Raw genomic sequence first — 12,205 nt, 5'->3', positions numbered from 1 at the left:
CTTAAACTTCCCTATATTTTTGGTTAAGGAGTGTCATCCGCTTAGCTTACGAGACAGAGGGATATCATCCTCCTGAGAGGATAACGGCTCATTCCACTAGATCAGTGGCTTCCTCTTGGGCCTTTAAGAACAAGGCCTCTATGAATCATATTTGTAAGGCGGCTACCTGGTCCTCCTTACATACTTTTTCAAATTTTTACTAGTTTGATGTTTTTGCTTTGGCTAAAGCAGCTTTCGGGAGAAAAGTTTTGCAGGCTGTGGTGCCCTCCGAATAGGATCCACCTCTTCCTTTTTGTTCCCTCCCGTTATTCATTCAGTGTCCTCTGGAGCTTGGGTATAGTTTTCCCAACAGTAAGGAATGAAGCCGTGGACTCTCCCTATCTTAGGAAGGAAAACATTTATGCTTACCAGATAAATTCCTTTCCTTCCGGATAGGGAGAGCCCACGGCCCCCGTCCATTTTTTCTTGTCTAAGGGCGGGCCCCCTATTTATCTTATTCATTTATACCATTTATACCCTGATATTTCTCCTACTTTTCCTTGTTCCGTCGGCAGTATGACTGGGGTAATGAGGAAGTGGAAGTAAATGCGCATACGTGTCCTATGAACGCGCTTAGATAGAGACTGAGAATTCCATGAGATGCGCATTATCAATTGTGGGCGTAAAAGGAGTCGCTTGGGATGCCAGTGGGGGGACCAATGGAAATGAGACAATATTCGTCATCACTATATACATTTATTTTTTTTTATTTTATTTTTTTTAAATATCCAGGCGGAGGAACAATGGCATAGGATTGAGATTTAAAAGGTGCATTAGGGTGAAATATAGTTTGGATTAAAAAAATTGATCTATTAACCCCTTAATGACAACTGACGTACCAGGTACGTCCTGCAAAAACTAGCAGTTAGTGACAATGGACGTACCTGGTACGTCAGTTGTTTAAGAGAGTGCTGGAAGCGATCGCAATCGCTTCCAGCAGCTCTCAGGGTATTGCAGTGATGCCTCGATATGGAGGCATCCTGCAATACCTTTTAACAAGCCTCCGATGCAGAGAGAGCCACTCTGTGGCCCTCTCTGCACCGGTAACAATGGTGCTGTGTTCCGGTGGGAAGGGAAGCAAGGAGGCGGCAGCGTGCGTGGAAAAAAAGTGGTTTAGAAATAGCAAAGTGCTACTTGTATTTATGGCCCTATAACTTACAAAAAAAGCAAAGAACATGTAAACATTGGGTATTTCTAAACTCAGGACAAAATTTAGAAACTATTTAGCATGGGTGTTTTTTAGTGGTTGTAGATGTGTAACAGATTTTGGGGGTCAAAGTTAGAAAAAGTGTGTTTTTTCCATTTTTTCCTCATATTTGATAAATTTTTTTATAGTAAATTATAAGATATAATGAAAAAAAAGGTATATTTAGAAAGTCCATTTAATGGCGAGAAAAACGGTATATAATATGTGTGGGTACAGTAAATGAGTAAGAGGAAAATTACAGCTGAACACAAACACCACAGAAATGTAAAAATAGCCATTGTCATTAAGGGTAAGAAAATTGAAAAATGTTTCGGTCATTAAGGGGTTAAAGTTATACTGATTTTAGCTCTTCTTTGCGATTCTGCATAGTGGCATATGTAAGTTTACTTTTCCTTTAACCCCTTAAGGACCAAGGCTATTTTTCAATTTCTTTCCCTTAAGGACCAGGGCTATTTTTACATTTCTGCGGTGTTTGTGTTTAGCTGTAATTTTCCTCTTACTCATTTATTGTACCCACACATATTTATATACCGTTTTTCTCGCCACTAAAGATACCATTATTTTCATCATATCTTATAATTTATTATTAAAAATATTATAAAATATGAGGAAAAAATGGAAAAAAACACACTTTCTTTCATGTAATTAACAAGAGTCCATGAGCTAGTGACGTATGGGATATACATTCCTACCAGGAGGGGCAAAGTTTCCCAAACCTTAAAATGCCTATAAATACACCCCTCACCACACCCACAAATCAGTTTTACAAACTTTGCCTCCAAGGGAGGTGGTGAAGTAAGTTTGTGCTAGATTCTACGTTGATATGCGCTCCGCAGCAAGTTGGAGCCCGGTTTTCCTCTCAGCGTGCAGTGAATGTCAGAGGGATGTGAAGAGAGTATTGCCTATTGAATGCAGTGATCTCCTTCTACGGGATCTATTTCATAAGGTTCTCTGTTATCGGTCGTAGAGATTCATCTCTTACCTCCCTTTTCAGATCGACGATATACTCTTATATTTACCATTTCCTCTACTGATTCTCGTTTCAGTACTGGTTTGGCTTTCTACAAACATGTAGATGAGTGTCCTGGGGTAAGTAAGTCTTATTTTCTGTGACACTCTAAGCTATGGTTGGGCACTTTATTTATAAAGTTCTAAATATATGTATTCAAACATTTATTTGCCTTGACTCAGAATGTTCAACTTTCCTTATTTCCAGACAGTCAGTTTCATATTTGGGATTATGCTTTCAATTATCATATTTTTTCTTACCTCAAAAATTTGACTTTTTTCCCTGTGGGCTGTTAGGCTCGCGGGGGCTGAAAATGCTTCATTTTATTGCGTCATTCTTGGCGCGGACTTTTTTGGCGCAAAAATTCTTTTCCGTTTCCGGCGTCATACGTGTCGCCGGAAGTTGCGTCATTTTTTACGTTATTTTGCGCCAAAAATGTCGGCGTTCCGGATGTGGCGTCATTTTTGGCGCCAAAAGCATTTAGGCGCCAAATAATGTGGGCGTCTTATTTGGCGCCAAAAAATATGGGCGTCGCTTTTGTCTCCACATTATTTCAGTCTCATTTTTCATTTGCTTCTGGTTGCTAGAAGCTTGATGTTTGGCATTTTTTTCCCATTCCTGAAACTGTCTTATAAGGAATTTGATCTATTTTGCTTTATATGTTGTTTTTTCTCTTACATATTGCAAGATGTCTCACGTTGCATCTGAGCCAGAAGATACTACAGGAAAACCACTGCCTGCTGGATCTACCAAAGCTAAGTGTATCTGCTGTAAACTTTTGGTAGTTATTCCTCCAGCTGTTGTTTGTAATAATTGTCATGACAAACTTGTTAAAGCAGATAATATTTCCTTTAGTGATGTACCATTGCCTGTTGCAGTTCCCTCAACATCTAAGGTGCAGAATGTTCCTGATAACATAAGAGATTTTGTTTCTGAATCCATAAAGAAGGCTTTGTCTGTTATTTCTCCTTCTAGTAAACGTAAAAAGTCTTTTAAATCTTCTCTCTCTACAGATGAATTTTTAAATGAACACCATCATTCTGATTCTTTGGACTCTTCTGGTTCAGAGGATTCTATCTCAGAGATTGATGCTGATAAATCTTCATATTTATTTAAGATGGAATTTATTCGCTCTTTACTTAAAGAAGTACTAATTGCTTTAGAAATAGAGGATTCTAGTCCTCTTGATACTAATTCTATACGTTTGGATAAGGTTTTTAAAGCTCCTGCGGTTATTCCAGAAGTCTTTCCTGTTCCTAATGCTATTTCTGCAGTAATTTCTAAGGAATGGGATAAATTGGGTAATTCATTTACTCCTTCTAAACGTTTTAAGCAATTATATCCTGTTCCGCCTGACAGGTTAGAATTTTGGGACAAAATCCCTAAAGTTGATGGGGCTATTTCTACCCTTGCTAAACGTACTACCATTCCTACGTCAGATGGTACCTCGTTTAAGGATCCTCTAGATAGAAAAATTGAATCTTTTCTAAGAAAAGCTTATCTATGTTCAGGTAATCTTCTTAGACCTGCTATATCATTGGCTGATGTTGCTGCAGCTTCAACTTTTTGGTTGGAAACTCTAGCGCAACAAGTAACAAATCGTGATTCTCATGATATTATTATTCTTCTCCAGCATGCTAATAATTTCATCTGTGATGCCATTTTTGATATTATTAGAGTTGATGTTAGGTTTATGTCTCTGGCTATCTTAGCCAGAAGAGCTTTATGGCTTAAGACCTGGAATGCTGATATGGCTTCTAAATCAACTCTACTTTCCATTTCTTTCCAGGGCAAATTATTTGGTTCTCAGTTGGATTCTATTATTTCAACTGTTACTGGTGGGAAAGGAACTTTTTTACCACAGGATAAAAAGTCTAAAGGTAAAAACAGGGCTAACAATCGTTTTCGTTCCTTTCGTTTCAACAAAGAACAAAAGCCTGATCCTTCGTCCTCAGGAGCAGTTTCAGTTTGGAAACCATCTCCAGTCTGGAATAAATCCAAGCCTGCTAGAAAGGCAAAGCCTGCTTCTAAGTTCACATGAAGGTACGGCCCTCATTCCAGTTCAGCTGGTAGGGGGCAGGTTACGTTTTTTCAAAGAAATTTGGATCAATTCTGTTCACAATCTTTGGATTCAGAACATTGTTTCAGAAGGGTACAGAATTGGTTTCAAGATGAGACCTCCTGCAAAGAGATTTTTTCTTTCCCATGTCCCAGTAAATCCAGTGAAAGCTCAAGCATTTCTGAATTGTGTTTCAGATCTAGAGTTGGCTGGAGTAATTATGCCAGTTCCAGTTCCGGAACAGGGGATGGGGTTTTATTCAAATCTCTTCATTGTACCAAAGAAGGAGAATTCCTTCAGACCAGTTCTGGATCTAAAATTATTGAATCGTTATGTAAGGATACCAACATTCAAGATGGTAACTGTAAGGACTATATTGCCTTTTGTTCAGCAAGGGAATTATATGTCCACAATAGATTTACAGGATGCATATCTGCATATTCCGATTCATCCAGATCATTATCAGTTCCTGAGATTCTCTTTTCTAGACAAGCATTACCAATTTGTGGCTCTACCGTTTGGCCTTGCTACAGCTCCAAGAATTTTCACAAAGATTCTCGGTGCCCTTCTGTCTGTAATCAGAGAACAGGGTATTGTGGTATTTCCTTATTTGGACGATATCTTGGTACTTGCTCAGTCTTTACATTTAGCAGAGTCTCATACGAATCGACTTGTGTTGTTTCTTCAAGATCATGGTTGGAGGATCAATTTACCAAAAAGTTCTTTGATTCCTCAAACAAGGGTAACCTTTCTGGGTTTCCAGATAGATTCAGTGTCCATGACTCTGTCTTTAACAGACAAGAGACGTCTAAAATTGATTACAGCCTGTCGAAACCTTCAGTCTCAATCATTCCCTTCGGTAGCCTTATGCATGGAAATTCTAGGTCTTATGACTGCTGCATCGGACGCGATCCCCTTTGCTCATTTTCACATGCGACCTCTTCAGCTCTGTATGCTGAACCAATGGTGCAGGGATTACACGAAGATATATCAATTAATATCTTTAAAACCGATTGTTCGGCACTCTCTAACGTGGTGGACAGATCACCTTCGTTTAATTCAGGGGGCTTCTTTTGTTCTTCCGACCTGGACTGTAATTTCAACAGATGCAAGTCTCACAGGTTGGGGAGCTGTGTGGGGATCTCTGACGGCACAAGGAGTTTGGGAATCTCAGGAGGTGAGATTACCGATCAGTATCTTGGAACTCCGTGCAGTTTTCAGAGCTCTTCAGTTTTGGCCTCTTCTGAAGAGAGAATCGTTCATTTGTTTTCAGACAGACAATGTCACAACTGTGGCATACATCAATCATCAAGGAGGGACTCACAGTCCTCTGGCTATGAAAGAAGTATCTCGAATTTTGGTTTGGGCAGAATCCAGCTCCTGTCTAATCTCTGCGGTTCATATCCCAGGTGTAGACAATTGGGAAGCGGATTATCTCAGTCGCCAAACGTTGCATCCGGGCGAATGGTCTCTTCACCCAGAGGTATTTCTTCAGATTGTTCAAATGTGGGGGCTCCCAGAGATAGATCTGATGGCCTCTCATCTAAACAAGAAACTTCCCAGGTATCTGTCCAGATCCCGGGATCCTCAGGCGGAGGCAGTGGATGCATTATCACTTCCTTGGAAGTATCATCCTGCCTATATCTTTCCGCCTCTAGTTCTTCTTCCAAGAGTAATCTCCAAGATTCTGAGGGAATGCTCGTTTGTTCTGCTAATAGCTCCGGCATGGCCTCACAGGTTTTGGTATGCGGATCTTGTCCGGATGGCATCTTGCCAACCATGGACTCTTCCGTTAAGACCAGACCTTCTGTCACAAGGTCCTTTTTTCCATCTGGATCTGAAATCCTTAAATTTAAAGGTATGGAGATTGAACGCTTGATTCTTGGTCATAGAGGTTTCTCTGACTCCGTGATTAATACTATGTTACAGGCTCGTAAATCTGTATCTCGAGAGATATATTATAGAGTCTGGAAGACTTATATTTCTTGGTGTCTTTCTCATCATTTTTCTTGGCATTCTTTTAGAATACCGAGAATTTTACAGTTTCTTCAGGATGGTTTAGATAAGGGTTTGTCCGCAAGTTCTTTGAAAGGACAAATCTCCGCTCTTTCTGTTCTTTTTCACAGAAAGATTGCTATTCTTCCTGATATTCATTGTTTTGTACAAGCTTTGGTTCGTATAAAACCTGTCATTAAGTCAATTTCTCCTCCTTGGAGTTTGAATTTGGTTCTGGGAGCTCTTCAAGCTCCTCCGTTTGAACCTATGCATTCATTGGACATTAAATTACTTTCTTGGAAAGTTTTGTTCCTTTTGGCCATCTCTTCTGCTAGAAGAGTTTCTGAATTATCTGCTCTTTCGTGTGAGTCTCCTTTTCTGATTTTTCATCAGGATAAGGCGGTGTTGCGAACTTCTTTTGAATTTTTACCTAAAGTTGTGAATTCCAACAACATTAGTAGAGAAATTGTGGTTCCTTCATTATGTCCTAATCCTAAGAATTCTAAGGAGAAATCATTGCATTCTTTGGATGTTGTTAGAGCTTTGAAATATTATGTTGAAGCTACGAAATCTTTCCGTAAGACTTCTAGTCTATTTGTTATCTTTTCCGGTTCTAGGAAAGGCCAGAAAGCTTCTGCCATTTCTTTGGCATCTTGGTTGAAATCTTTAATTCATCTTGCCTATGTTGAGTCGGGTAAAATTCCGCCTCAGAGAATTACAGCTCATTCTACTAGGTCAGTATCTACTTCCTGGGCGTTTAGGAATGAAGCTTCGGTTGACCAGATCTGCAAAGCAGCAACTTGGTCCTCTTTGCATACTTTTACTAAATTCTACCATTTTGATGTGTTTTCTTCTTCTGAAGCAGTTTTTGGTAGAAAAGTTCTTCAGGCAGCGGTTTCAGTTTGAATCTTCTGCTTATGTTTTTTGTTAAACTTTATTTTGGGTGTGGATTATTTTCAGCAGGAATTGGCTGTCTTTATTTTATCCCTCCCTCTCTAGTGACTCTTGTGTGGAAAGATCCACATCTTGGGTAGTCATTATCCCATACGTCACTAGCTCATGGACTCTTGTTAATTACATGAAAGAAAACATAATTTATGTAAGAACTTACCTGATAAATTCATTTCTTTCATATTAACAAGAGTCCATGAGGCCCACCCTTTTTTGTGGTGGTTATGATTTTTTTGTATAAAGCACAATTATTCCAATTCCTTATTTTATATGCTTCGCACTTTTTTTCTTATCACCCCACTTCTTGGCTATTCGTTAAACTGATTTGTGGGTGTGGTGAGGGGTGTATTTATAGGCATTTTAAGGTTTGGGAAACTTTGCCCCTCCTGGTAGGAATGTATATCCCATACGTCACTAGCTCATGGACTCTTGTTAATATGAAAGAAATGAATTTATCAGGTAAGTTCTTACATAAATTATGTTTTTTCTAACTTTGACCCCCAAAATCTGTTACACATCTACAACCACCAAAAAACAACCATGCTAAATAGTTTCTAAATTTTGTCCTGAGTTTAGAAATACCCAATGTTTACATGTTCTTTGCTTTTTTTGCAAGTTATAGGGAAATAAATACTAGAAGCACTTTGCTATTTCAAAACCACTTTTTTTCAAAATGAGTGCTAGTTACATTGGAACCCTGATATCTGTCAGGAATACCTGAATATTCCTTGACATGTATATATTTTTTTTTAGAAGACATCACAAAGTATTGATCTAGGCCCATTTTGGTATATTTCATGCCACCATTTCACCGCCAAATACGATCAAATAAAAAAAATTGTTAACTTTTTCACAAACTTTAGGTTTCTCAGAGAAATTATTTACAAACAACTTTTGCAATTATGGCATAAATGGTTGTAAATGCTTCTCTGGGATCCCCTTTGTTCAGAAATAGCAGACTTATATGGCTTTGGCGTTGCTTTTTGGTAATTAGAAGGCTGCTAAATACCACTGCGCACCACACGTGTTTTATGCCCAGCAGTGAAGGGGTTAATTAGGGAGCATGTAGGGAGCTTGTAGAGTTAATTTTAGCTTAAGTGTAGTGTAGTAGACAACCCAAAGTATTGATCTAGGCCCATTTTGGTATATTTCATGCCACCATTTCACCGCCAAATGCGATCAAATTTAAAAAAAAACTTAAATTTTTTCGCAATTTTAGGTTTCTCACTGAAATTATTTACAAACAGCTTGTGCAATTATGGCACAAATGGTTGTAAATGCTTCTCTGGGATCCCCTTTGTTCAGAAATAGCAGACATATATGACTTTGGCGTTGCTTTCTGGTAATTAGAAGGCCGCTAAATGCTGCTGCGCAGCTGTAGGGAGCTTGCAGGGTTAATTTTAGCTTTAGTGTAGAGATCAGCCTCCCACCTGACACATCAGACCCCCTGATCCCTCCCAAACAGCTCCCTTCCCTCCCTCACTCCACAATTGTCCCCGCCATCTTAAGTACTGGCAGAAAGTCTGCCAGTACTAAAATAAAAGGTTTTTAAAAAAAATATATTTTTTTTTTTGCATATTATGCTGTGGTGTAGCATCCCCCCTTAGCCCCCAACCTCCCTGATCCCCCCCAAAACAGCTCTCTAACCCTCCCCATCTGCCTTATTGGGGGCCATCTTGGGTACTGGCAGCTGTCTGCCAGTACCCAGTTTGCAAAAAAAGTAGTTTTTTTTTTGTTTTTGTTTTTTTTTTTCTGTACTGTAGCTCCCCCACCACCTGCCTGATCATTTTTTTTTTATTTTTTTTTTTTTTTATATCTATTTGTATTACAACTGTTTCTGTAGTGTAGCGGTTCCAACCTGCTCCCTCCCCGTGCACGCGCGCGCGCGTCCCCGGACATCCCTGCCCACGATCCCGCCCCCCTCCACATCACCGATCTTCATCGATGGCCGCCTCCCACACAGGCTCCCACCCACCAACGATACCGGCCATCGATGTCCGGTGCAGAGAGGGCCATAGAGTGGCTCTCTCTGCATCGGATGGCCAAGGGGTGTTATTGCAGGATGCCTCGATATCGAGGCATCACTGCAATAACCGGAAAGCGGCTGGAAGCGAGCAGGATCGCTTCCAGCCGCTTTAAATCCCTAATGTCGTACAGGGTACGTCGCTGGTCTTTTAAGACCAGGTTGTGTGTGACGTACCCTGTACGACATGCGTCGTTAAGGGGTTAAACGGACACGAAACCCACATTTTTTTTCTTTCATGATTTAGAAAGAGCATGCAATTTTAAACTACTTTCTAATTTACTTCTATTATCCAATTTGTTTTATTCTCTTGATATTCTTTGCTGAAAAGCATATCTAGATATGCTCAGTAGCTGCTGATTGGTTGCTGCACTTAGAAGCCTTGTGTGATTGGCTCACCCATGTGCATTGCTTTTTTTTTTAACTAAGGATATCTAAAAAATGAAGCAAAATTAATAATAGAAGTAAATTCTAATGTTTACATTTGTATTCTCTATCTGAATCGTGAAATACATTTTTTGGGTTTAGTGTCCCTTTAAGTCTTTGACTGGGGTGTCTTTGCCGCCTCCTGGTGGCCAGGTGTTGAATTTCCCAACAGTAAGGAATGAAGCCGTGGACTCTCCCTATCCGGAAGGAATGGAATTTATCTGGTAAGGATAAATTATGTTTTACAACTGCTGCATCACTTTTTCATGTGTTTCAACATTTGGGTATCATGTCCATTTAAGGAGTTAGAGAGTCCTCTTTGTAATGGTAAAAGGGGGAAATTATCAATTTTGACAATTCTACCTAGAAGATAGGTGGGTCTTACTGGTAAGTTATCTAGGATATGAGGCAAGATATGGACATTTCTGTGTTTTGAACTTAATATAAAGTTTTTTTATTATCAGAATTGGATAGATATTTAATACTTTTCTGGGTAAGTTTGATAGGTATCTGATACAAGTAGCCATGTCTAGTGTATATATCTGTTTACAGTGAGAGTAAACTGATTAGACCGACGTGTTTATATATATATATATATATATATATATATATATATATATATATATAATATATTTTAATGCAAGAACCACCTTGTTTTATCAATGGAGCTTTAAAGCCCTTTTTTTTTTTTTATTATTATTAGTGGAGAGGAGGCGAAGAGACAAGATTAACAACTGGATTGTCCAACTGTCCAAAATCATTCCAGACTGTAACGCAGAGAGCAGTAAATCCGGAGCAGTAAGTTCAGTAAGTACTTCCTTTTTTTTTTTTACATTTTCTCATTCCTGGTAGTCTAATTATTCAAGTCACAGTGACAGAAGTATCTAAGATTCCTATTATTTAAATATAGTGGCTGTATCGCCACTCATGTAGAGAGTTTCTTTAGGCATTTGGAATAGCCTTGAAACAGAAGTTTTATGGAGAAACAGAAATGATTATCAATACAGCAGTATTTGTGGGGGGGTTTTAAAGGGCCAATGCAATCAGAAAATAAAGCACAATATTTGAAAAAATTACTTCAATAGCATTTTTGCAATATATGTATTGAAAATGTTGCAGCTAAAGTTGTTAAAATTGAGTGTGAATTTACCTGCGTTGTCATTTCTTTCATGTAATTAGCAAGAGTCCATGAGCTAGTGACGTATGGGATATACATTCCTACCAGGAGGGGCAAAGTTTCCCAAACCTCAAAATGCCTATAAATACACCCCTCACCACACCCACAAATCAGTTTTACAAACTTTGCCTCCTATGGAGGTGGTGAAGTAAGTTTGTGCTAGATTCTACGTTGATATGCGCTCCGCAGCAGGTTGGAGCCCGGTTTTCCTCTCAGCGTGCAGTGAATGTCAGAGGGATGTGAAGAGAGTATTGTCTGTTTGAATTCAATGATCTCCTTCTACGGGGTCTATTTCATAGGTTCTCTGTTATCGGTCGTAGAGATTCATCTCTTACCTCCCTTTTCAGATCGACGATATACTCTTATATATATATACCATTACCTCTGCTGATTTTCGTTTCAGTACTGGTTTGGCTTTCTACAAACATGTAGATGAGTGTCCTGGGGTAAGTAAGTCTTATTTTCTGTGACACTCTAAAGCTATGGTTGGGCACTTTTTTAAAGTTCTAAATATATGTATTCAAACATTTATTTGCCTTGACTCAGAATGTTCAACATTCCTTTTTTTCAGACAGTCAGTTTCATATTTGGGATAATGCATTTGAATCAATCATTTTTTACCTTAAAAATTTGACTTTTTCCCTGTGGGCTGTTAGGCTCGCGGGGGCTGAAAATGCTTCATTTTATTGCGCCATTCTTGGCGCTGACTTTTTTGGCGCAAAAAATCTTTTCTTTTTCCGGCGTCATACGTGTCGCCGGAAGTTGCGTCATTTTTTTGACGTTCTTTTGCGCCAAAAATGTCGGCGTTCCGGATGTGGCGTCATTTTTGGCGCCAAAAGCATTTAGGCGCCAAATAATGTGGGCGTCTTATTTGGCGCTAAAAAAATATGGGCGTCGCTTTTTGTCTCCACATTATTTAAGTCTCATTTCTCCAACATAGGTGTGTCCGGTCCACGGCGTCATCCTTACTTGTGGGATATTCTCTTCCCCAACAGGAAATGGCAAAGAGCCCAGCAAAGCTGGTCACATGATCCCTCCTAGGCTCCGCCTTCCCCAGTCATTCTCTTTGCCGTTGCACAGGCAACATCTCCACGGAGATGGCTAAGAGTTTTTTTTTGTTTAAATGTAGTTTTTATTCTTCAATCAAGAGTTTGTTATTTTAAAATAGTGCTGGTATGTACTATTTACTCTGAAACAGAAAGGAGATGAAGATTTCTGTTTGTAAGAGGAAAATGATTTTAGCAACCGTTACTAAAATCGATGGCTGTTTCCACACAGGACTGTTGAGATGAATTAACTTCAGTTGGGGGAAACAGTGG

The 12,205-nt window shown here is 39.2% G+C and overlaps 1 protein-coding gene across 2 annotated transcripts in view; it reads left to right on the top strand.

Annotated features, from left to right (window-relative positions):
* Positions 1 to 12,205, top strand: part of LOC128639087 (upstream stimulatory factor 2) — a 279,033-nt gene that overhangs the window by 211,317 nt on the left and 55,511 nt on the right. For both annotated transcript variants that reach the window (XM_053691237.1, XM_053691236.1), the window contains exon 8: positions 10,413 to 10,516. In XM_053691237.1, coding sequence (XP_053547212.1) covers positions 10,413 to 10,516 — 104 coding nt within the window. The remainder of the gene's footprint in view (positions 1 to 10,412; positions 10,517 to 12,205) is intronic.

The sequence above is a fragment of the Bombina bombina genome, chromosome 8, assembly GCF_027579735.1.
Source record: "Bombina bombina isolate aBomBom1 chromosome 8, aBomBom1.pri, whole genome shotgun sequence".
NCBI classification, from domain to species: domain Eukaryota; kingdom Metazoa; phylum Chordata; class Amphibia; order Anura; family Bombinatoridae; genus Bombina; species Bombina bombina.
This window is presented reverse-complemented; position numbering and strand designations above follow the sequence as displayed.